Source organism: Scleropages formosus, chromosome 8 (genome assembly GCF_900964775.1).
Source record: "Scleropages formosus chromosome 8, fSclFor1.1, whole genome shotgun sequence".
Classification (NCBI taxonomy): Eukaryota; Metazoa; Chordata; class Actinopteri; order Osteoglossiformes; family Osteoglossidae; genus Scleropages; species Scleropages formosus.
Window position 1 is genome coordinate 834,011 of NC_041813.1, and position 23,961 is coordinate 857,971.

A 23,961-nucleotide genomic window follows, 5' to 3' on the forward strand; every position below is an offset into this window, starting at 1 on the left:
CGATTACTTTTAAGGCTTTTCAAAAACTAGGAAGAGAGGGAGCAAAAATAATGAAATAACACAATTACTGCAGGATTTTGTCTGAGGGTTAAGTGCATTTTTATTGTGTAGCTTTTTTTCCTTCTTCCCTCCATTTTTCCCCCTCTTCTTTAGCTAGCGTTCTTTCCCTGCCAGTTTTCATCTAATATCGCAATAATTGAGTTTGCTGCAACAAATCAAATTTCCTCAATTGGGTTATCCTCTCCTGAAATTGGAGAGCTATCCTGGCAGTCAAGGGCCAGGAGTTAATCTGCTTTTGTTAAGCCCCCGGTGGCAGCGGCTGCAACAGGATCGCACCAGTTAAAACATTCTCCTGTCACCGTGGACATGGTGTAATTTCTCCTCGATCCCTTGCGCAAATAATGACATTTGAATCGAGCATTAACAGGCTTAATTACTTTAAAATTGTCATTTTAATTTACACCGATATAGTATTGATCATACAAGCAGAGATGAAGCTGCTCAGCGGAGCGGATGATGTGGAATTAAGCAGCGCCGGGTCCTCCCGGGGCTGGGCCCCATCCTGCTGCAGCCAGAAGAGGAATGATATTTCTCCGTAATGAACTGGCAGCATGCAGGGACATGAATCTTTGGCCTGCAGGAAAAGAAGGGAAATAATGGGGTTTGGGGAGCCGTCGCAGGTTATTCATTCACTGCCATGCACCAATTCTCCTGTGATTCATCCGGCCCACCGCAGCGTATTTACCCGCCGCATTCGGCTTCTGTGACCTTTTCTGCCTAAGTGTATATATATCTGCGTACCTCGGGGAGCGGTCGGGCCAGGTGGCGTGCGGGCGGGGGCCGAGACGCCCCTTCTCTTCCCGATCCAAATTTCGCTTAATATGCCAAACGGCAAACGTGTCTCTCTCACTCAAGACGGCTTTTTCACGACGGCTCAGCGTAGTTTTGCACTACTTTTAGTATTGAGAACAAAACATCATCAAAATAAAAAAAAAAAAAAAAATAAATCAGTTTTGGTGTAAACAACCTCCCCAAAGCTACTTTGGGAATAGCTTGTGGACAATGTTGGTACAGAAAGCTGGTTTTCACCTAATGAACTTGGAGCGTGTAAATCATCGAGTGTCAGACTTGCTAAATATACGGCGTATGCGTGTGTGTGCGCGCGATGGGTCGGAATCGGTGTCGCTTCATGCACGCATTTCATTTTGCAAAAAGCATATTTCACGTGTCCATCAGATACCTGTCATTTCTCAGTCTGAGTAGTGTGTTTACTGTACTTGATCTGTTCATATGGATGTGCTTCGATTCCTTTTTTCTTGATTTTACTGTAACGGCAAAGATTTATACCTCCTCTTTACCTGGCACCTTTCCCGCATGACTGAGTGCATTTGTTTGTGATTCATGCCTTTAAATGATGAACCGCGCGTGTGTCATATTTGTCTCCGTTTTTCACCCAAGTCCGTGTGTTGCTGCCCGAATGTTACAGTACGCTCACTTTCCGCTTAGGTGTCTTTTAAAAATATAGCTGTGCTTCACGCAGATGGAGAATTCCATCACGTCGGACCGGTCCGCCCGGCTGCCCGGCTGCCTTTTTGTTTGTCTCTTTGTCGTCCATCTGTTCTGACTAATCTAATCTGTCCAATCAATCCATCTAATCGTATGCAGCTGTATATTTGCTGTGATCCTTAAGTGTGTACATGAGGCCCGCAGTTTTCACAAATGTCATCCTTGGCTGCGGAAACACAAGTGCCACTGTTCTGTTTCATCGCATTAGCTTTAGTGCAGAGTCGCGAGGTGGAACCCGTCCTGCTCCTGCGAAGTGGACCCCAAAGCCCGCTTTTATTTTTTTTTTTTTTTTTTTTTTTTTTTGTAGCGGGATGGGGGTCCGTAGTCGGTTCCCACAGATCCGGCTGTAGCTTTAATACACATAATGGGCTCGGCCAGTCGCGGGGTGTCGCCGCTCGCACCCTCGTCGCCTGCGCCTCGCCAACGGTGTCATTCAATTGCCTCGCTGTGGGCTTTTGCATTATTTGCTCGACCCGTTTCCAACCCGGTGCTCTGCGGGGGCACTTAATAAAATTAGCAGGTACTGCCGCCCGACACGGGAGGCTGAACGCACGCTTCTGAACACGCGCCGTTCCTTCCTCTCGCAGGGGGACGCGACCGCGTTTCCGGTCATCGTTGGGTGCTTTTTGTGCCGTGTCCCGTCTCCACGTGTGGCGCAAACGCTCCGGCCGAGCCTCGTTGTGACTCGTAGGCCGCTTATCTGCGCACGAGTTCATTTGTGCTTCGGGTTCCTCCCGTCGTCAGCTCTTATTGCTTTTAATGTCCGCATTTGAAACCGCTCACCAAAATAGTTTGACTTTAATTTTATGGCTCCATTCTATGTCTCTAATTGGATTTCGGCCGATAGACCATAAGAAATTAAACATCCACATGCTTGGAATTTGCAGTCATATGTCTAGAGTTCCCAGTGAATGATTTCTGTATTCCGAATTCTGCAGACCCCTGGCACTTCAATGCTATCTTTTAAAAACAAATTAGTCTCATATGCTTTTCCCTTGTGATTAGAGAAGATAAATATGCATCAAATCACCCGAATTGTTTTAGGTTCTCATTTTCTAACAGTATTAGGCATGCGCTGAGCGATTGATTTTCAAATTTTCAAATGCGTCTTTGTGGGGACCCCACATGAACAATCCCCTTCTCCTGACTCCCTGGGCCCGTTTGGCCCATAAAAGAATGCGGCGCTCCAGCGAAGGGGCAGGTTCACAATATCCAATAATGAGCTCTTTCTTCCCTGTTCCACACGCTGTCTAATGGAATTTTTTTTTTTTTTTTTTTTTCTTCCTTTGGCTTGTTGTTGAGGAAAACGAACAGGGCTTGTCAAGCTTATAGGTCAGATGACAGCCATCACCTCGGCAGATGGAGGAATTTTGTGCCTCGGATTTTGCTGTGCCCTACCCCAGAAAAGTAAAAATCTTATTGGCCTCTTTATTGTCACATTTTAAGGTCAATCTCACCTTTGTATTTTTGTGACGCTCTTTTCTTTGTTCAACTGCAGCGCTTTATCTTTTGGAATTTGCGTGGTGTTACAAACCAGAATTATTGTTTAACTTGTACATTTGTTTTTCCATTGTTCTTGTCTTTTATGCAGCACAGCTGGACAAAAAAAAAAAAAAAATACAGCAACGATGTACTGTTTTTCTGCCCATTTAAATAGTGTCTTTGCTTTTACCTCCTACATCATGTGGCAATATAGTGCATGAAGACACAGTCCATCATTTACTGCGACCTCTACCTGAACCCGTCCAATTGAGGAAAATGGAAAAAAGGTTTCCTAAAGAGCATAAAGTAAACACAACGATATTTGACTAATCTTTTATTTTTTCTTTCCCAATCACATTTCATGGCACACAATGGCTGTTTCAGTCAAGTAGACCAAAGCACAAGTTCAACAATGGTGTGTGTGTGTGTGTGTGCGTGCGTGCGTGCGTGCGTGCGTGTGCGTGCGTGTGCGCACACTCGCGCAGAGCTTGCAAAACAATTACAAACACACTAAAGAGCTCTGTAATTAGATTTGAAGTTTTGCACTTTTGTTAGATTCTGATTCTTAAACATTTTAGATTCCTGTTGCATTGCATGTTTTTTTTTTTTTAAAAATCTTCTAACTCTTCTGCCGCATAAAATCCTTAATCTAAGATCTCCAGTACCTTCTGTGCGTGTGCGTCATAGTCGTCAAAGGCAGTTTGGTGTGTTCCTCAAAATAATAAAAAAAAAAAATCTTAAGTCCTGTGTACTGTTATACAAGAAAAACGGTGTTTTGAGATCACAACCTTCACTTAGTTATGTTTCATGCATTGACCATGTGGAAACACCAGCTGTGCTTTGCCTTCTGCTCCACCTGCAGTTTCCTCACTCGTTTCCAGACGCATTTTATGTGATGAGAACTGAAGAGTGAAAACTGATAAAAGATCAGCTTGGTTAAAGATCACTTTAGAAAGCCTTGCTGGCTTCTTGACAAGTACTTCAGACGTCCAGTCAATCTTCCTTTTTCCGGAAGCGTAAATGGAGACGTTTTTTTCCCACCTCACGGCCACTGTGTTTTCACCCTTTGCCTTGGATCTCATGGAGAGATCCCGGAGAGGTGTTTGCATCCATCACAGGTAATTATCAGTAGCTGAGCTCTAAGTAACTCCAAGCTCCTTTGAAATTGGATTTGCTTGACGCGTTCTCGGACGCGATGCTCGCCACGCAACTGATGACCGGTCGCAAGTTGCACGTTCGGGCTCCGTGAAGCCGTGTTGTAGCCTCTGCGCCGTTTTGCAGAGCGAAGGGAGAGAAGACGGTGCCGTGTAACTGCACAGATGGGTTGTCGTGAGGGCGACGCCGTCCAACGGTGTACATAAGGAGAAGCTGGCGTGGAAGGCAGGAAAGTGAATGAAGTTGTACAGGTAACAAGAAGAAACTGGTGTGACTCCGTGGGGCAGGAGGGAATGCGGCACTTGGAGCAGTCCCCTCGCAGTCCATTTGACCCCACGGTGAAATCCCTGCTCCTGCTCTAGGACCCTTCAGCAAGGTACTTATCCTCGAATTGATGTGGTTTGTTTAAATTTAAAAAAACTAACGAAAAACTATACCAACAGTGTGAATGAGTAAATAATGGTAAGCGGCATAGTATGCAAACCCAACAATGCAGTTCACTTTGGACAAAGGTGTAAATAATGGGTAGCTGCAATATTGCTCCAAACACGGTGTCAACACACACAAATACGCACTGCTGTTTTTATTTTCCCCTTGGTGGCGTGAGCCACATGGAAATGCACAAGTGCTTTTGACGAATGGGGAGCGTAGCCGAGCATGGAAAAGGACTTAGAGCTTTCAGCTCATGAGGGCTTTTCTCAGTTACCATATTCTGATTGTGTTAATAGACTGAAGGACATCTGCAGAAAGGTCTCCCGCTCCTCTTTTCAGAGAGCTGTGTTTTTTAAACCATGACATCATTTCTGTTATCTAAGAGGCCGGAGTCGCATTTACATTAACTTTTCATGTGTCGGGTGCGCGCAGGCTCAGGCCGCTCTCCACGATGCAGTGAAGTATAACTAAGCTAGCATGGTGGATATCCACCATTTAAATAAGCCTAAGAACTTTACATAACACATCATTGGCAGGCATGCATTTTTACATAAAGACAAAGGATACCGCAAAGACTGACCAGAGCACATCGAGTTTTAGAGGAGATGGCCGACTTTGTGTGTGCTTTTCCGTTTTCTGAAGCTTCACGGTGCTGTGGTCACTGTTTGTTTCCAAAGAACATGCTAGAGATGTTGGAAAAGCTGCCTATTTTATTTTTTTTTTTTTTTTTTCTCTCTCCCCCGGAATGGGGGGAAAAAAGGTCGATTTTGCACCACAAAGCTTTTCAATGTGGATATTTCAAAAACTCCATTCAAGTCCTGTCTGAGTACTGCGGTCACCCTACCAAAGCAACGGGGGAAAAGACGGCCCTTTATTAGTCTCGTCTTTGATGAATGCTTTATGCGGGGCTGTTCTTGCAGATGCGTACCGTGTCCCTTGTGACCGTGTACCAAGCAGGCGTGCGAGCTGAGAAATGGAAGCGTTGAAGTGGTTTTGCCAAAATCGCTGATGGATGCGGCGGAGATGCTTTGTTCGGGTACGTTTCTCTGCGGAACCCGGCGATGGCGCCTCGCCGCCGGGCAGCCCCTTTCAGGAACTCGCTCCATCGTCACGTGCTCCGCTCTCACGTGTGAAGTTCCTCGAGGTAAACGAGGTAAAGTTCGAGTCGGATCCCTAACCGCCGCGGTCGCAGCAGCTGTTGGGAGAGCGGATCGCGGAAGGCCTTTGGGAGCGATGAGCACCGCGCCGACGGAAGGTTACCACCCCGCCGGGGTACGGGCGCGTGTCCGCGTGGGAAAAACGGCCCGTGTTTCCGCATGAAGACCCGACGCTGCTTCGGCCCGAAATAAAATCCTTATTTCTCGTCTTCGACTCTCACCGTAGCGAAATAGATGCACGTGTAGCGTATGTGAACGTACCTCGGTTCATGTTGGCTTTTCAGCGTGAGGAACTTATAAGCGTAGCAGTCCACCTGAGCTTAGACGCTCAGTACTTTGGTTAGAAAGTTGTACGGAAGGGCAGGTTCATAAAGTCTGGAATGAACCTTTTTTTTTTTTTTTTTTTTTTTCTCTCTCCCCTCCCCTCGTACGGAAAAGGTGGAGCAGTCCAGCGAGACCGTCAATCTTTACATTAAGACAAAGACGCTACATAAAGAACCTGTGTGTCCACGTTGTGTCAGACCGGGACAAAAAGCCCGCAAACTAGTCGTATCTAAGGGATGCGTAAGGTCAGCGTATCTTGCTGCTTTTCCCCCTCAGGCTCAGATCCAATTACATACTGTATGCAGCAGATGAACTCTGTAACAGTCAGAATATTAAATCATGTGATAATCTAGATTGATGAACATTCTATGTCAACATTAGCAGAGCCTTCAAATGAAAAATCAATGTGATCTTAAATTTAGCATTTGCATGAGTATCATTTGCTAATGGAGGCCTCTTTTGCAAAACAAGTTGAAATTTCTTTAGTAATTATTGGACATCCATAGCAAAATATGATTTCCATTAATGAGCATAAGTATATTAAATGCATTTTATCTGTGGCATCTGAAACAATTAAATAATGGCCTTGGCAGCCGTGCATGGGCGGGACACAAAGAATGGAGGTACTGTCATTGTACAGTAATTACTAATGGATGTCCCAATTGTTCTGTATTTGATTCTTTTTTTTTTTTTTTTTTTTTTTTTTTTATATCTAATAAAACATATAATATTCATCATCTGTGTATCCTTTTAAAAGATGATTTGATTAGTTTCTGTGGCACGTCTGCTCAGAGAAAAGTGGTTATTCACCACACTGGGCTTTCATATCACCGGTTTATTTGAAGATTACAAAGGGAGATGTCATTTCCCGCTTCCAGCTCCCAAAAAAATCCTTTACTAGGGGGCGGTCCGTGTTTTCTTCTGGACGACGGTATCGCTCTGTCCTGCAAAAGCCTCCCGTCGCGTCTCCCGTCCTCAGCGAAGCGGTCGGCGCCCAGCGAACGGTGCCTTGTACTGCTGCGTGCTCGTTTGTTGAGCTGCGTTACGTGAACTGGTATTTGGCCGCAGCGTTGCTTACTTGAATTTCCGTACCTGCCGCTGCCCTGCGAGGCGATGAGCTTCAGCAAAGCATTGCACGGAAATAGTTATATTCCACGTTGGGGAAACGGCACCGAGTTTGTGTTCTTTCAGTAGAGAGTTGTGTATTAATGGGCGTGGCTGTGCTCCAAGGCTCCGCTCCAAGGCTCCGCTCCGCTCCCTGCACAGAGACAGTGACGGGGAGAGAGCGTGACGTCACCTCTGTGAACGCACGTGGTAGCGACGGTCACCTCGGCCGCTACGTGTCCGCTGCGCCGCATTACGGCACTGAGTTCTTGCTGCGTTAGTGTGATCGCTCGGTGGCCAGAGCCACGTGGTATTTCACACACTGCTCTGTTTGCGTACTTTCATTTAGTTGGGTCTCTCAGCGCCTGGGTGGTGCAAGAGGACGTGTTCTCCTCGTGTCTGCGTGGGTTTTCTCTGGCTGCTCTGGTTTCCTCCCACGGTCCAAAGACGGGCTCTTCACGTGCCCCCATAGTGTGTGAGTGACAGCAAGAGTGTGTGTGTTCCACTGATGTGTGGATGAGTGACCCAGTGTATCTAGCAGTGTAAGTCACCGCGGTGAATAAGGTGTGTGGGCTCACAGTAATGCTACATAGAGTTCATTGGAAGTCGCGTTGGAGAAAAACGTCTACTAAGTAAACGAAAATGTAAATGTAGTGTATTCATGGTGTTACGCATTGAATCTTTCCCAGTTTGCAAAAATTAATGTTAAAATTCATATAGATTAATGAATATTGCTGCAGTAATTAATGGTAATTGTAAATGTAAAAATGATGTGTTGCTGAAAAAAGTACTTATTTGTTAGTCATTGCGTGTTGCGGGTGAACATACTTTCTGCTTCTTCTTTAGTGGTTCCAAAACGTAACAGTTACTATACCTTTTGAAGAGTTCATAGCAGAAATTTCCCCCTGTACGCCATTTAGATCTCTGTGAACTCCTTGTGTGCGAAAGAGAATATGCCATTCTTCAATGAAAACACTTGTAAAAGAACAGTGGCAAATTTATGTGCGCATGCATTAACATCAGTTGTGCAGCACTTACTGAAGATAAGTAGGAAATTCATTTTGCGTGTTAACAAAGCAGGTATTGCGTGGAATAAGCCATCCTTAAATGGTAGGAAACCTGCTTTTATTCTATTTCCATAGATTATCCTTTAGGTAAAGGCATTTTCGGTGCAATAAAATGCAGCGACGTCCTTCCGAAGTGGCAGCGTCGAACGTAGATGAAGAAGGTCGGAGCACGCCCGCCCCCTGAAGCCGGACACGGGCCGGGCCGCGCCCCCGCTAACGGGGAAGGCGGTACGATTTGTGCCGTGCGGACGTTGCGCACGGCGCTTATTCCCCACCGATGACTGTCCCAGGAGGAGCGAAGCGCAGTAACGTGCCTGCGGTGTGCGGCTTCAGCAGCTCTCCTGGGTATCGGCCCGTGGGCGTCCCGTCCCGTCCCGTCCCTTGTGTGGCGCCTCCGCTTCTTAAAAAGTTGTCTTCAAAGTCTGAGTCATTTAATTTCTCAAGAGATGAATTGTTTGTGCCGTTTTATTGCGGCAATGTTTTTATTGCTTGGGAGCCGCGACCTTGCAGGTTAGGTAGGGATCGCACTGCAGGAATGATGAGCGTGGCAGGAAATTGGCAGGAAATTGGCAGATGGAAGCATCCATTTGTGCGCTAATTATGGGCTCCGTGAGGCCGAGGACTGACAGAGTTCAACTGGGCAATGTAGTGCCTGCCAGCTTCCATCGTGCACGCTTTATAAAATGCTCTTTAATTCTGAGGCACAATATCATTAACTTTGTAAGTGGATGAACACAATGGACAAGCAATTTAATTAACTTCTACCATTGGATGGCTAAATGAAATTAATGCACAATATTTCCCGTGGAAGCGGCCAACCTTGGGAGCAGCCCCGATTGTTGGCAGGTCAGGCCCCGCTGCTGGTTTGTCCAATTACTCCTCGTTTAGGCCCATCCATAATATTTTGGAGAAGAAAATGAAATCAGTGGTTTCTAGATCAATCATGCAAACCTGTCACTGCAGTTTAGGGGCTTAGGCCTCGCAAAGGGCCCCCGGCGATGGCGATGGCGGGGTTTGGGGGGGGGGCACCATTACGATCTCTTGCATTCCGCCGAGAAGCAAACGGGCCACCGAACGGCACCGCCGGGTTCTCCGTTTGCGCTCGGTTCGAGGCTTTCTGCGCCTCCTTTTGCCCGAGGAACGTGACTCGCTGCCCGAACTGCTGGGCCACCTTTGTGTCTCGCAGGGAAAAAAGACGAATTTCCTCGCCGTTCGGGGTTTTCCGCCACCGTTCTCCGTTTTGTTTACGCCCGACACCCGTGTGTTTAAAGAGACGATAAACGTAGAGGTGAAACGCAGCGCTGCTCGCATTCGCCGCCTTCATTCTTTCATTATGTCTTGTCCTCAAGAGTAGAGAGATCTGCAAAGGGCAGGTTGACCGTATTACGTTACAAAGCTCCAGATTGGATTTAACCTATTTTTGACGGATGCGTTGTCAGAGACGGTCCGTTTCCCCCTGAATTTTCGCCTCTCTTGCCGAATAGCGCTGCGGGCCACCGGCGTTGCGCGTTGAGCGTGTTTTCGACATTCTTGTGCAACGCGCTCATCTGCACGGTCGCGCTTGGCACAAGCGAGCGGCGCCTTCCGAGTTTGCGTGAAGCCGCACCGATACTTGCGCGCGCTGTTGCGTGGCCCCCTCGCTGTGGGGTGCGAGTGTTTCGTGCGTGAGTGCGTGAGTGCGTGCTCTCGAGCGACATCCCTGCACGTGCAAGGGCTCGTTCGGGAAACGACACATCGTTCAACATGCTGCTTGTTTGCAAACAGCAAAAGTGACAGAATAACTTTTAATGACTTTTCTTTCCTTGTGTATCCAGTCGGCTCCTCCGTCTTCCGATGAATAATAGACACCGTAGCTCAATACTCTGAATACTCAATCAATTGGAGTGTGAGAGGCGCTTGGCAAACACATGCAGCCCAAGCCGCTCCGCTTCTCCATCTGTATTTCTGTGATGCGACGTGTCCCGGCTCTATTGACGCTTCTTTTCGGCCTGTTTTCATTGCAGAGAACGACAAACACCCTGTTTGTGCACTATTGGAGATTGGCTCCTCCGAAGGCACCGAACACCTGTGGTCCTTGAATATCAAGTGAGGCCGTGCGGCGCCTCGCTCGCGTTGGGGGTCCTTGCTGCCCGTCTTTAACCGTTTCCTCAGTGCGGGAGGATGCTTCTCTTCCTGCTTGTTGCAGGGCTTCTTCGCTTTCATTGAGACTTCTACAATAGGCAAATTCCTATCGCTGCTACGATACATGTGCTCGTTTGCCTGATGCTTTTCTCCAAAATGCTCACAGCGTTGACCCACTTTACAAGTGTTCACCCATTTTTAGAGCTGGTGATTTGTACCGGAGCGGTTCAGGGTAAATGGCGTGCTCAGGACTACTGCAGCTGGAGGTGGGATTTGAACCGGTGACCTTCGGCTCCAAAGGCAGCGGCTCTAACCAGTACGCTACCGGCTGTCCCGGTGCAGATTTTTGCGTCACGATCCCAGAAGTTAAAAAATATTTAGAGGAAAAATAGAGAAAAAAAATATTGTTGATTGCTTTTAGAACAGTGCAAAACACTTTTCATAGCTCTGCTTACAGTGCAATTTTTTTTTTTTTTTTTTTTTTTTTTTTTAAAAAGATCAACGAACAGTCACATTGGAACCTCTGGCCTATTAACAGAAGAGCGCTCCCTCTACTGTTAGCACGTTCTCCAGGTGATGCTGTACGAATCCCTTTCTTTCTCTCCATCGCTGCATGTGTTATTTATTATTCTTTGCTTGTTTGTTCCTTAGGATTCTTTTTTTTTCCCTTTCAACCTGTAGCGTAGTGGTTAGAGTTACTGCCTTTGGATCTAAAGGTCACAGGTTCGATCTGCACCTCTGGCTGTTGTACCCTTGAGCAAGGTACTTGCCCAAAATTGTTCCAGTAAAATTACTCAACTGTATAAATGGGTAAATAATCGTAACCTTAACTTTTTAATTTGCTTTGGAGAAGCGTCTAAGTTGATAAATGTAAACGTCTCTAACTGCCTTGGTTCCTGATGACAGTCTATGCTATATGGCTGTACTGAGGCTCTCTATTCATGTCGTGTGTGTGTGTGTGTGGGGGGGAGCTGGAGTTCACAGCGTGCTGCTGCCGTGTGAAGTGAGTCAAACCAGGGCCCAAAGCGTTCTGTCACTTTGCCCCGGACACCCAATGAACTGTGCTGGCTATACTAAGGTGCTGGAGCAGGTCAGCGTGCCGCAGAAAAATGACATCTTTTATGCTTGCTTTATGGTTCATTCTTCAAATTAAAAGCAGTAAATCCATTTAGAGGTCAGAGAATCTCTGCTCGGTTTCGCGTGGCACTGAGGCCTTCTGGAAGGAGGGTTTCAGGGCTTTGCGATCAAGCGCGTTGTGCCGTCAAAGAAGTTTACTCCGTAACAACACCGTTTGCTCATCGTTCAGAAGCTTTATGGCTTTAGAGAAATTAACACTACAGTACAATTTTTGAAACCCTCCCTTCATAAAAATGTGCTTCACCCGAGTGGGTGAATTTGAAAGGATCCGGTCCCATTTTGGGACTTGTTGCGCTATACTATGGTACCGTACTACTTTATCTGGTGGTATATGAGCTCCCTTACATAATCCTGTACCGTTTTACGCATGCGGTGTGTGTGTGTATTGGCTTGTTCTCAGTAGACTCTTCCTGTTGCCGTCGCCCTCTGCTCCCGCGTTAAAGGAACCTGCATTGATTCTCAGCCCAAACTCTTAGGAACGTTGAACGTTTATGGACGAGCTGTAAAATAAGTTGTTCCCCGCAGTGCCTCCTGTGTTTCGGTGCACGGCGAAACAAGAGCGCGTTTCAGACGGTGTTTAATTTCTCCCGCTTAGGCCCACGTGCCGCGGGGCTGAACAAAAGGCCCGGCTCCATAATGACTTGGGTAGATGCTACGGAGATGAGGGCACGCGATGCCAGAATTGCCAATAAAACCGGGCTTTTATGGCCCAGTTATTGTCTTTCTGTCTACAATTACAGTGATCGCTCTTTGCCGACCTCCTCCCGGTTCAAGTGCCGCACTTAATAGAGTGCATTTTACTAATGGGAAATTAAGTAGCGCTCATGACACTTTGGTTTATAAATATGTAAAATATACTTTTAATTATTTCAAGTGAACCTGGCAAGTAATCAATAAAGTGAGACGTGACAAACATACGCTTGACACTGGCCATTGTGGGGAGGCTGGTAAAGGAGAAGCGCTTCCTGTCATCGGAGACCTGCTCTAATTAATATTTTGAGCCTGTCATGTTTCATGATAAATGGATTAATTGCGCCCGGCTAATATAATAGGCTCTTCGTGCTGAAGGTTACGGCAGGAGAGGGGAAAAAAATGAGCGAGTGCGTTTGAACTCCCGAGTGAAATATTTATTGGAGGGTAAGTATAGATTTTTATGATTGTGTCTAAGTGGCCGTCTCGGCAATTGTTTATCATTTATTTGAAACTCAATTAATTGCAATTTGTTTAAAGTAATCATGTAAATCCAGTTTGCAGTAATCGCATTTGTTAAGGTAATGGGGTAATAAGTCATCAGCGTCCCGCCAACGGGGTCTAGTTAGTGCCGCTGCAGTAGGTGGCACGGCGTCGCACTTGTTGCTAGGAGTCGCAAGCGGCGCCGGGCGGCGCCTCGCGTCCGACCCCTCGTCGCGTCTTCCTTCCCTACCTCTTGCGCTCGTAGCCCTGCGGCGGCGGCGGCGGCGGCGGCGACGACGACGACGACATCTGCTTCTCTACCTGTAGTCGTGCACGCGGGCACAGAGTTGGGCTTTGCTCTTCGTGCCTTCGCTGCTCTGCTCTTGTACTTGTGCAAAAACTGCGCAGCCACTAGCAAGGGCACTCACTGCATGACTTGTGCTCGTGTAGGGCAAACCTCGTCGAAACCACTGGGAAATAGAGAAGTGCTCTCTGCTCGTGTGCGTTTAGTCCGACGCCTCCTTGCGTAAATGCAGCCGTAGATACGCGTGTGCGTGTGCGTGTGCGCGTGCGCGCGTGAGATGCTTCCTCAAAAATATATTTATCCATTTTTTTGTTTTTCATTCTGCCGCAGATGCTCTTCATCTTCAGCTGCATTTTGCAGAAGTAACGTAGTTTGAAGATGGGAATTCGTAACGTTAAATAACAGCTGTGTGACAGTTGCGTAAAAATACTACTGACAACATTGTGAAGTGTAAAAGTGCAGCGTGTTGATTTCACACAGTGTAAAGTATTGACTTTTCTTTGGTAGCAGTTGTCGCTGTGTTGAAGCAGCCCTGCGACCCAGGACATTCTTCCGCTCTTCGTATTTTTCACGCAGTTGAATTCTACTCTGAGCAAAACTCAAAGGGAGTTTTCCTGTGAAAGTATCTAAGAATGAGAAACGCACACGACTTCTCCTGCTGCTCGTCGTCCTTCTGCGTTTGGATCCTAACCTTGAGCCCTAAGTGATGCTGCTCCTCTCTTCTTAGTACCTTCGCTGCAGGGGGTGAAAACAGCAGCATGCGGTTTGTTTGTTTGGGTCACGAGGCATGTTCTCATCAATTAAATGCAGGACGGTGTTGTGTTTTTATTTATTTATTTATTTATTCATTCATTCCCCCCCACCGGGTGAACTTGTATGTCAAGGAGATAGGCAGGACCTCATGTTTGCGCCTTTGACAAATCAGCAAATGTTTAATCTCAAGATGTGCTTGCTCTCATAAATAATGCAGCGCGTCGGGGGCCAGAAGTGGGACGGCGGAGAGGAGAGGAGAGGAGAGGAGAGGAGAGGAGAGGAGAGGAAGGTACAAAGAGCCCCGAATGAGAACGGCGGCTCAGTTGTTCCTTGCCGAGAACCAGCCGCCCTGGCGTGGGGCCCTACCGGGGCTCTACCGGGGCTCTACCGGCAGTGCTGCCCCTCTAGTTAAATCACAAGAGCCCGTCGTGGTGTAAAGGCACCTTGTGCACAGAGCAGTGTTTTGCATTCCTGCTCATCTCACAGCACTTTACTGCATCTTTCTTTCTGCTTAAAGAGAGCACAGAATGGAACTGAATCAAACTGAACTGACTTTCGCTGATTGAAATAGTCGCGTGACGTTCCGCTGAGCAAAGACCTGAAAAGTGGAGCCTGGCCACACCTCTGTGGGCTCCGTCACCGAAAGGCGGTGGGCAGCGCGGTCGCCATTTCACATTTACGTGCATCTCCTCGTGACTCGCTTTGTGCTTTGTCCTTAACGTGATCGCTTCCCTTCCTCTACATTGTACATAATGTGATCATCTCCTCTTTCCCTCTGCAGGCACTTGGAAGTTGCTATTTTCTTCATGAAACCTTGAAAAACACCCTTCAGTTTGATTTTAAAGGTAAAATGTGTTTTATTCATGTATGTGTACCTGTGTGTGTCTGTGTGGGAGCCGTGTGTAAATACACCACGTGTTTCTTTATAGGGCACTGTACTCATTGCACTTCTGGGGAAACGCTGTATTTGCCGTTACACTGTATATATTTCGTAGTAAGTGAAAGGTACTGCGAACAGGTGGGTTAATGGGGCTCAGAGTTGTATCCTAAAAGGAACGCAAAGTGGGAATGTTGGGCTGGAAGTAGCATCATTAGTGGCATCTTTCTGTGGGCTTCATGTGCCTTCCTTTAATAAAAAAAACTGTTTTTCCGGTCTCTGCTGTTTGCTTCCTTCATCTCAGCACTGTTAGGGGCACGAGCTTCGCCAGCCCTCTTTCAGGCTGCTCTCGCCGCGGATCCGGCTTCTTTTCCCGGCGTCTACGCACACGTCTCTGTGCGGATGCTCTGCCTTCTGAACTGCTCCGCTTTTCACTCCCGCCGACTAGGGTGGCGACTGCTGGTGACGGAAGGTGACGACACGTCTGACGCGGATCGTTGGAAACCACCTCCTGTTGCCTTCGTGTTCTCTGTCGCCGCCGCCGCCGCCGCAGGTCGCTCCTCCTCGGCCGCTTACGGCTCTAAGAGCAGCCCGAGCGTTTTAATTCATGACATTTTCTCGCCGCAGTAATTGTCCGTGGAAGTTATTGGACAGTTAAGCTTGACTCATCGCTGGCTGCTGTCGGGGGCCGCGGTCCCTGAGGCCACACTAATTAAACGCGGGATATAGATATGAAGGAAAGCGTCTCGTTACGGTGGAGTCAGCATTAACACGGGTCATCGGAGTGAAGGACAGGGCCCCTCTGAACCCCCAGCCGCGCCGCCCCGCCCCGCCCCGCCCCATTCGCACTTGTGGAAACGCCTTGGACCGCTGCGCTAGTTTGGAGCTCGCGAACGTCGCTTTGCTCCGGTGCCAGTAGCACGTAGCGACACCCCGAGGCGCAGTCGCATCGAGAATCTATCCGCTGTCGTGGCACGTGGGCCGGGCCTCGCCTACCCGGGAGCTCGCCGGAACGGCCGCCAAGTGGTCTTCCGCAAACGCTCTTCTGAAGAAAGCGGCGATTTGTGGGTTCGGTTAGAGAACGAGAGTCACTGCCACTCGAAGGATGAAGTATTTACCCCCTCTTAATATACATGCTCCTGTGTTTAACACCAAGTGCAGTCAATGTGACGTGCGCACCCTGAGCACATTAACTGCTTTGGGCAGGAGGAGGAGGCGGCGGCGGCAGCGGCGGCGGCGGCGCTGTGGTTCCTACTACTTCCAGCAGGTGGTGCGGTTGCTGAGAAAAGCCCTTTTTTGCACCGTTTCCGACTGCACCTCCAGCTCCCACCTTGCGTTCTGTCTCGTGACGCTGAAAGCTTTTCTTGGCGTTCTCTGCAGCAGGCACTGAATGAAATATTGATAATAAATACAGTTCAATATAACATAAGGAAATAATCAACCCCCCCTTTTCTGTCTCTCTCTTTCTCTCTTTCTCCCATTATAGCGAAGAAATACAAGAAAGTGATTGGCAAGGAGATCTACTCAGACACACTAGAAAGCACCTCAATGCTGGAAAAAGAGAAGTTTCCCCAGGAGTATTTCCCCGAGGTAGGTGCTCTGCGTTTCGTACCTGTCGTACCTGTCGTACCTGCGCTCTCTTCCCTTTCAGCCATTGTGCATCTGTGTACAAGATGCCGCTCTGCTAAAGGGACCAGGGCAATGTAAAGAATGGCGTTTGATCATAAGAGCTCCCAGCTTTTTTTAAAGACAGTATATATACTTCAGAGTGCCTTACTGCGAGAAGTAAAAGAAAAAAAAACCCACAATGAAACTTTCCAGGTGTTGTTTACTGTAAGGCATTTATAAGATGTTTTTGTTTATAGCATTCATGAGACAAACCATTGCTCTTATCCACTCCACCTTCCAAGGGCTTGTAAGGGTTTCCCTCTTACGTGTGTTTTAAATGTTATTTTCGGTGGGCAGTAATACTCTGCAAACAGCAAGACTGAGCTTTATTACTCAATTTGAATTTCTTGATTTTAATTTATTTCATTTTTTTCTACTACTTCTCTCTGTTGGTACTAATTTTGAGTATTTTCGAGCAAAGTGCAAACTTCCTTGCCAGGCCATGTATGGACGCTTACAGTAGGATTGTCTGTTTGCTGGCTGATGTGCTGCAAATGTGGCTGAAAACTAGTTATTGCAATTCCAAGAACAATCGTCTCTATTTTACTTTGACTAAATCAGAACTGTGAAGGAAATGTTTTCTCTATTATGATTTGAGTCAATGAATAGAAGAATGAATCATAGGAACCGTAATAACTGAATTAAGAAGTTAAAGAAGTTACATTTAATTTAGCTTAAAAAGGGAGAAACAAATGCGAACCATTACATATGCGAATGAACGACACTGCCTGCGTTCCAGTTACGGTCATTTTGTTTGAAGGTTTAAGACACGTCTTTGTTGAACGGTGACGTGTGCTACACTTTACGCTTGGTATTGCTGAAGAGCAACAGTTTGGGCCTTGACCTTTGACCAAACACTTTTTTGCCTACTTCCTCAAAGTTTATGGATTCAGGCTATAAAGATTCAAGTGATCGTAGCGACCATGAATAAACACTTGTTCTTAGCGGCGTTTCAGGCCCTCCTGCCCGGCGAGACCACCTCGGTGACCGCTCGTCCGTCCTATTGACCTGCTGTGTTCGTGGGTGTGATTTTGTCAGATAGCCTGGAGAGTACCCTGCGTGAACATCCCCCCCCCCGACCCCCCCGCCCCCCATCTAGCAGTGCCTCTACAAGTTCTTTTGATAAAGTAATAAAGAGCATTTCCAGCATGACTGGCCAAGTGTCGTCTCCATTCTTCCCATCATCTGTTACCCATGCTCCAGCAGGCAGAGCACAAATATATGCAAAGGAGATGAACGTGCCCTTTAAGAAATATCTTTCTGTTTCCATGTTCTCCCCCTTCCTAACCCCTTTCCATTTTTCTGCTCCTATTTGAAGATGATCTAAAACTAATTACATTGATTGAGGCATGATGCAATTTCAAATAATTACTGCCCTGACAATGTTTGGAAAGGAAAACAAAAAAGAAAAGCTGAAAAATGACAAAAGTTTCCCCTTGATTTATGAGGCTTGGGGGCCCGGGTTATGAATCTCAGATGATCCCCCGGGGAGCAGCACTCTAGATAATGTTGGCCCATTTAAAAGGAGCAGATTTGTGTAGTCTATCAGGCCTGAGTATTTTTTTTTTTGTCTGTAGTGAGAAATTGGTTGTTATCATAGATCACAGATACTGCTCAAACCTCTTATGAAAGATGAATTAATTTCACTAATGCTTTAATGCAACGCTCTCGTGAGGAAGGCAGTGTAGCGATAACCCCTGAACCGTCTCTTCTTTCGCAATGCTGATTTATGTTGTCTTTTAGTAGATGAAACCACCTATATTTGCAATCCATCTGCAGCCTAAAGGAATCCTATTAGCAGAGGATCTAGGACGAGACGGAAGGCGGCTGTGTCGTGGATTCGGTGCGCCGTCTTCCGAGCGGAGCGTCGCGGAGCAAAGCGGGCCGTGTGGGGAGCCCTAATGAGACGCGCCGAGCGACACGGAGGGGCTGTCGCACAGTCTGGAAAGAGGAAGGGATCAGTGTCTCTTCTGGGTGACGGAAGGTCAACGGAAACAACTTTCGGGAGGGCGGGGAAAACACTCTTTTATTAAAAAGATATTTTTTGTTCCTCAACTTTTAAAGAGGAGATGGATTCTTGGAGAACGATGCTTCAGTTGCCCCTCTTGAGAGAAGTAGTAAGTGGTAATGAAACCAGGAGAAGCTGACCTGTGTGCCTGCGCGCCTGCGCGCGTGTCTCTGCATGCGTGCTCGGCTCTTCTCGCGTCTCAGAGGCAGCACGGTTTCCCGCGACCCCACCCCGTGTTTTGCTGTGCTGGGGGGTGCCCTGGTGGTCCACGCCACCCAGACGACTGCCCCCCAGCCCATATGCAAAGCGTTTTCGAGTCGGCGCCCAGAGCTCTATGAGTTATGTCTCCGGAGCGGCCGGAGGAGACGACGTTAATTGAAAAGCTGAATAAGAGGGAACCGGACAGAACAGCAGCCACATTTCTCTTGAAAGGTGGGCATGATGGATTCAGTTAGCTGTCACTTCCTGTTGATTTGTCATTTCTGGTAGCGCTGGTAGCGCTGCACAGCCTTTCCTCTTTTCTCTCATTGCACATTTCCAGAAAAAATATTACATCAGCATCACACTTTATGGGCGCACTTTTAACGGTTCCAGTGTCAGATATTCATTACACCCAATTTTGGAATTTTCTTCTTACTACCTTGTGTTATAAACAGTTTTGTTTGCAGCTATTAAGGGGCGGGGGTCATGTGTTATGTTGTGCAAGTAATTTTCCCTCACAGGCTGAAAGGCAAATCATTCGATGATGTAAGAAGGTATTATAAGATGGTCCAAGACGCTTGGTGACACATTGCGACACTCGCGAACACCTGGTTCTTGGGCCCGGTTTGAGTGCGGCGAGGTGATGGCGTTGGTGAGGAACTTACTGATGAGGGCAGACTGATGGCTGCAGATGCTCCTGAGTCGGGGAGGGTGGGGTCCTGGAGTGTCACGTAAGAACGGGATCTGCAGGCCCTCTCACCTTCGGCCCAAGGTGCGCCGCTCCAACCGGGCTCGGCGTTTCTCTTTCCGTCCCTCTTGCGTCGCCCTCGGCCGCCCTCCTCGGCCGATCCGCGGTCCGCCGTCTGCCCTCGGAGAGCGACGACGAGAAACGGTACACGATGAAGCGATGTAGAATAAAGATGAATGGAGGCCTGCATCACGCTCTCTTAATCAGCAGTGATCTGTGCTGCTGGTCACTCATTGTGCGTTTGTGCCACTGCCACTTTGTACCTCCTTTTACTTGTGCTCCTTCCTGGGGTTCCTCCTGGGGTTCCTCCTGGTGTTCATCTGCCTGCTCCATTTTCCATCAGATGGAGAGCAATGTCTGAAACCTTGGGGCAGCGGGGACTTGCAATAGATGCAAGTGGACAGACGGTTCGTGGACTTCCCCGTTTGTGATCTTCGCTGAAAAGTGCGTTTGACAGCCCGCGTCCCTATCGCCAAACTCCATGTTTACTTTAGCGTGTACCGGAAGCTCCGGTCACCTTGCTGTCCACGGGCGTCCGTGCTCGAGGCTCCCGCTCCTTGCCGGAGCGCATCCCGGGTCACCTGCCGCTGCGTGCGAGAGAGACCTTCGGCTGTCGCCCGGCCGGACCCACGCGCCACCAAGATGGTCGTCGTGAGTGGCGAGAGGCGCGGTGCTAGCTGTCGCTAAATTTTCTTTTCCATCGAGTTCCTTCTTCTGTCTTAATAGTTTTCTGTCTGCCAGTATTTATTACTGGCAGCTCAGTGACATTTTACATACCATAAATGTGCATGATTTAACTGATGTGTGTACAGTACTGACTAATGACTAATGTTGGTAGTACTTCAGTGTAAGATCATTATGTTAACCATAAAATGACAAAACGGGGTTCGCGAGATGAAAAACTTGTACAACAATATAAAAGATGTTTCAGGTTTCTCGCAGAGCAATGGATATTTATTAATACAGAGCTTTATTCCCTTTGATACATTTTATGGTTCTGTGTAGAATTTGGCTGCTTGAACGATCTTCACAAATTAGCTTGTGTCAAATTCTTTCCCTTTTTTTAATTATGGTAGTGTACCATAAGTAATTTATTATATCCATTGCGTTAATATGCTTTACACCTGTTGTTTAGAATTTATAGGTACTGAAGGAAGAATGAAAGCGGTTTCAAACTATCTCTTGCTCTGTCTCTCTCTCTCTCTCACACACACACACACACACACACACACACACACACACACACACACACACACACACACACACAGAGCGAGAGAGAGAGAGAGAGACGTAGTGCTGCTTCTTTGCTAAAATGTTGCACAAGCGTTGAACACAATTTGTTATATGTGGGGGCAGTTGGAACCAATCAGATCCGGTGTCAGGCAGGTGATAAATTCTAACAGCTTGATTGTACTTAATGGATCTTTAAATTAAATTGAGATTAAATTCTCCCACAGTGTAATATGCGGAAGCTCCTTTCTGAAACTTCCCTTGGAATGCAGGAGTTTGCATATTAAACCATAGGCCATCGTTTTTGTTCTCTTTTTTTTAAATTGGGATTTTCACTGAAAATGTTGGTCTTAAAGTCTTGACAAATAAGCCTCCTTAAAGAACTGCCTGTAAATATGTGATGCATGAACATGTTAATTTTTTTTTGGTTATTTTTAGCAACAAATAAACACCAGTAATCACTCTTTGGGTCAGATTGATTACTGACTGATTGATTACTGTTTTACCTTGGTCTCAAATGGTTAACAGTGTAAATGATGGTAAAGCAGTAGTCATTGAAGGAGATTCTCATATACTGTTTATGTCTGCTCACTTTAAATAAAGATGTCAATAATTCTTTTTCCTCTAAATATGTGACTTTTAAAGCTGTTTTGTAAAAAAAAAAAAAAAAAAGTGTGTGTGTGTGAGTGAGAGAGTGTGAGTGTTTCTTGTTGCTGTATAACAACCTGCAAGATGGTTCAATATGTTCTCTGACACACAGTAAAGCAACTGGTCAAATTCCTGGAGTTCTCGCAGAGCCTCATGACTTTGATGTCATCTGGAGAAACACAAACTCTGCTGCAAAAGAGAGGGGAAAAAAAACTGCAACTTGTGGTCAAAAGTCCAAATCCTGCTTTTCTATCATTTGTTGTTTTGTTTTTCATGCCTTTTCTGTCTGGCAGTATTTGTACAATATATGAGTGCACCTTTCCAAGCTGAACAGTTTGTTTGCTTTTTGCACATCCTGTTTTTCAAGGTCACGTGTCGAGTGTGTTTTTGTGGAACCCTCTCTGCAGATTCATGTGAGACCCGTGCCGAGCTGTAATTAGGCCTGTATGTTCATCGAGGCGCTATAGATTAATTCAAGTATGCTAATGTAATTCAGTTTTATACAGTTAATCTTGTACTAATGCAGATTGAAGGATGTGAAACGCAATCAAATACCTCTCAAGCTTTAATTCACATCAGACTTTTTTAAATAAAATTAGTCAATTTGTAATTATGTGACCTAAGCCTTAATTAGTTTATTCATTGCTGCAGTTTATCCCTCATTAGGAAATTGTGGGGTTTTATTTATTTATTTATTTATTTATTCATTTATTTAAAAATAAAAGGAAGATGAGTGCAGCAGCGATTTGTGCTGCTTTTAATAACAAGCTTCCTTAAAGGTCATGAGCCGAGCGAGAACTAGAACGCTGACACGATTTAATCCCAGCACAGTCGGGTAACTGGATGCGTGGTCTCGGGTTCGAGTCCCGTGTGGAGCAACGCAGCTACCGCCTTTCTGAATGGCTTTGCCTCGTGCAGCTTCAGCGTGCGTTCAGCTGCGTGAGCTGCGTTACGTGCGCTACACGCGCTACATAAGCGATGCCCTTAATGCAGGGGTGCTCTGCGTGCTGCGGGACCGCGTCGTGTGATTGTGCCGTTCACATGCTGACGGGACAATTATTTGTATGAACTTACGTGTCGCTCGTTGCATTTTGTTTCCGAGGCTCACTCGCTGCATTGGCGGATGTGTTTCAATTATGAGTGGACGATGGTAACTCCCGTGTCTTTCTCTCTCTGCAGTGTAAGTGGTCCAGGAAGGGTTTCATCAGGACTAGATGGGCTCTGGCTGATTGGTAAGATTGCTTCTCACAGTCTTTTACCCACAGGGCCTCGCAGTCCTCATTTACCATCAAGAGTCCCTGGAGAGCGCGAGTTGGGTCCGGTCGCTGCCAGCGTGCGAGGAATCTGGGCAATTGGATTAGGCGTAATCACGTTAGTCAAAGAGTTGCATATGACAGATGACAGAAATCATTACACGCAATTGAAGCTGCGCTGGATGGATATCAACGTCTGTTCCTTTGGGGGCGGGTTGTAATCTAATAGAAGGATGACATGGGAAGAAAGGGATCATATTGTAACCGAGGCCTGACGTGAGATGAAAGGGATGGAAGTGCAGGAGAGGCATGAAGCCGATCCGCTGGGCAGGAAGAGACAGGCCTGCCGCCGTTCGGAGGCCGATGTACGCGGATGCATGAGGGTCAGGAGACCGATCCGTCGTTCGTAGCGAGCAGTCCTGCTCCAGCCCCTACTAAACGCTGCACGAGACAGACACCTGCTGTGCTTCTCTGACTTCGTCCTGCCCTCGACATGTATTCGTGGCACTGTGTGTGTGTGTGTGTGTGTGTGTGTGTGTGTGTGTGTGTGTGTGTGTGTGTGTGTGTTGGCCCACGGTGTATACAGAGAGTCGTTTACAATTTTATTAGCCCCATGATATTGTTCTTAAGGTGCGTGACTGAGAGGGCAGAAGTTTGGGTTGCCCCCAGCTGGAGGTCAGCTCCTGAGCCTAGTGCAGGACAAGGTCATGCTTTTGTAGGCTAAAGTGGAGCTGTATCGCCCCTCAATCACTTTGCCCGTTGGCCTTCCCAGAACCTTCACACCTCGCACCCGTTTTCTCTCCATCAGTGCCTTCGACCTGGTCAACATCCATCTTTTTCATGACGCTTCCAACCTTGTGGCCTGGGAGAAGAGCCCTTCTGTGTACTCTGGAACGCGGCAGAAAGCCCTCGGTTATGTTCTTGACAGGTGAGGCCTTTTGCCTTTGCTTCCTGCTCGTCAGTTGGATGTGACAGGTTCTCAACATGAGCACATCTCGCCTAATTTTCCCTCTTGTTTGATTAAATGTTAAAGCTTCTTCTTTCTGCTGGAGTGCCATGATGAAACAATACGCACTGTGACATTGACAAATGTGTCACTGGATCAGATATTTCTAACTGTCGTGTCTCGGGAAGAAATAAGTTTATTATCCGCCAAATCGGGAACATTATTTTATGTCAGCCAGCTTTCAAAGGTCTTTAGTGCTCCTGACTTATATAGTTTACAGTTTGAGCTACAAGAACCTCCTGACACGTTCAGCTCCGATGTTGCGCTCTTTACGTTTGTGTAGAGTCGGTGAAGAATGCAGCCTGCGAATAGAAAAAGAAAACTTACTCGGGTAATAAGCCACCATGCCAAGGATATTGCTGTTTTTTTTTTTTTTTTTTTTTTTCCCCCTCCCACAATAATATTTTGAAAAGTCTTTTTGAAACGTATATGTATATGAATATGCGTAATATAATGTGAAATTAATTGAACTAATTAAATGTACAACTTTAAAATATCTAAATGCATATTTTACCCTTTATTTCTCCAGAAGTAGTAAGGAGAATTA

At 46.8% G+C, this 23,961-nt stretch overlaps 1 protein-coding gene across 5 annotated transcripts in view; it reads left to right on the forward strand.

The window, feature by feature from the left end:
• The window catches only part of inpp5a (inositol polyphosphate-5-phosphatase A), a 113,845-nt gene that overhangs the window by 45,932 nt on the left and 43,952 nt on the right, over positions 1-23,961 (forward strand). For all 5 annotated transcript variants that reach the window (XR_001965434.2, XM_018738081.2, XM_018738083.2 and 2 more), the window contains exons 6-9: positions 14,557-14,620; positions 16,139-16,242; positions 22,335-22,387; positions 23,217-23,336. Coding sequence is in view for 4 of the 5 variants with exons in the window: in XM_018738081.2 (XP_018593597.1) it covers positions 14,557-14,620; positions 16,139-16,242; positions 22,335-22,387; positions 23,217-23,336 (341 nt within the window). In the remaining variant the exon portion in view is untranslated. The remainder of the gene's footprint in view (positions 1-14,556; positions 14,621-16,138; positions 16,243-22,334; positions 22,388-23,216; positions 23,337-23,961) is intronic.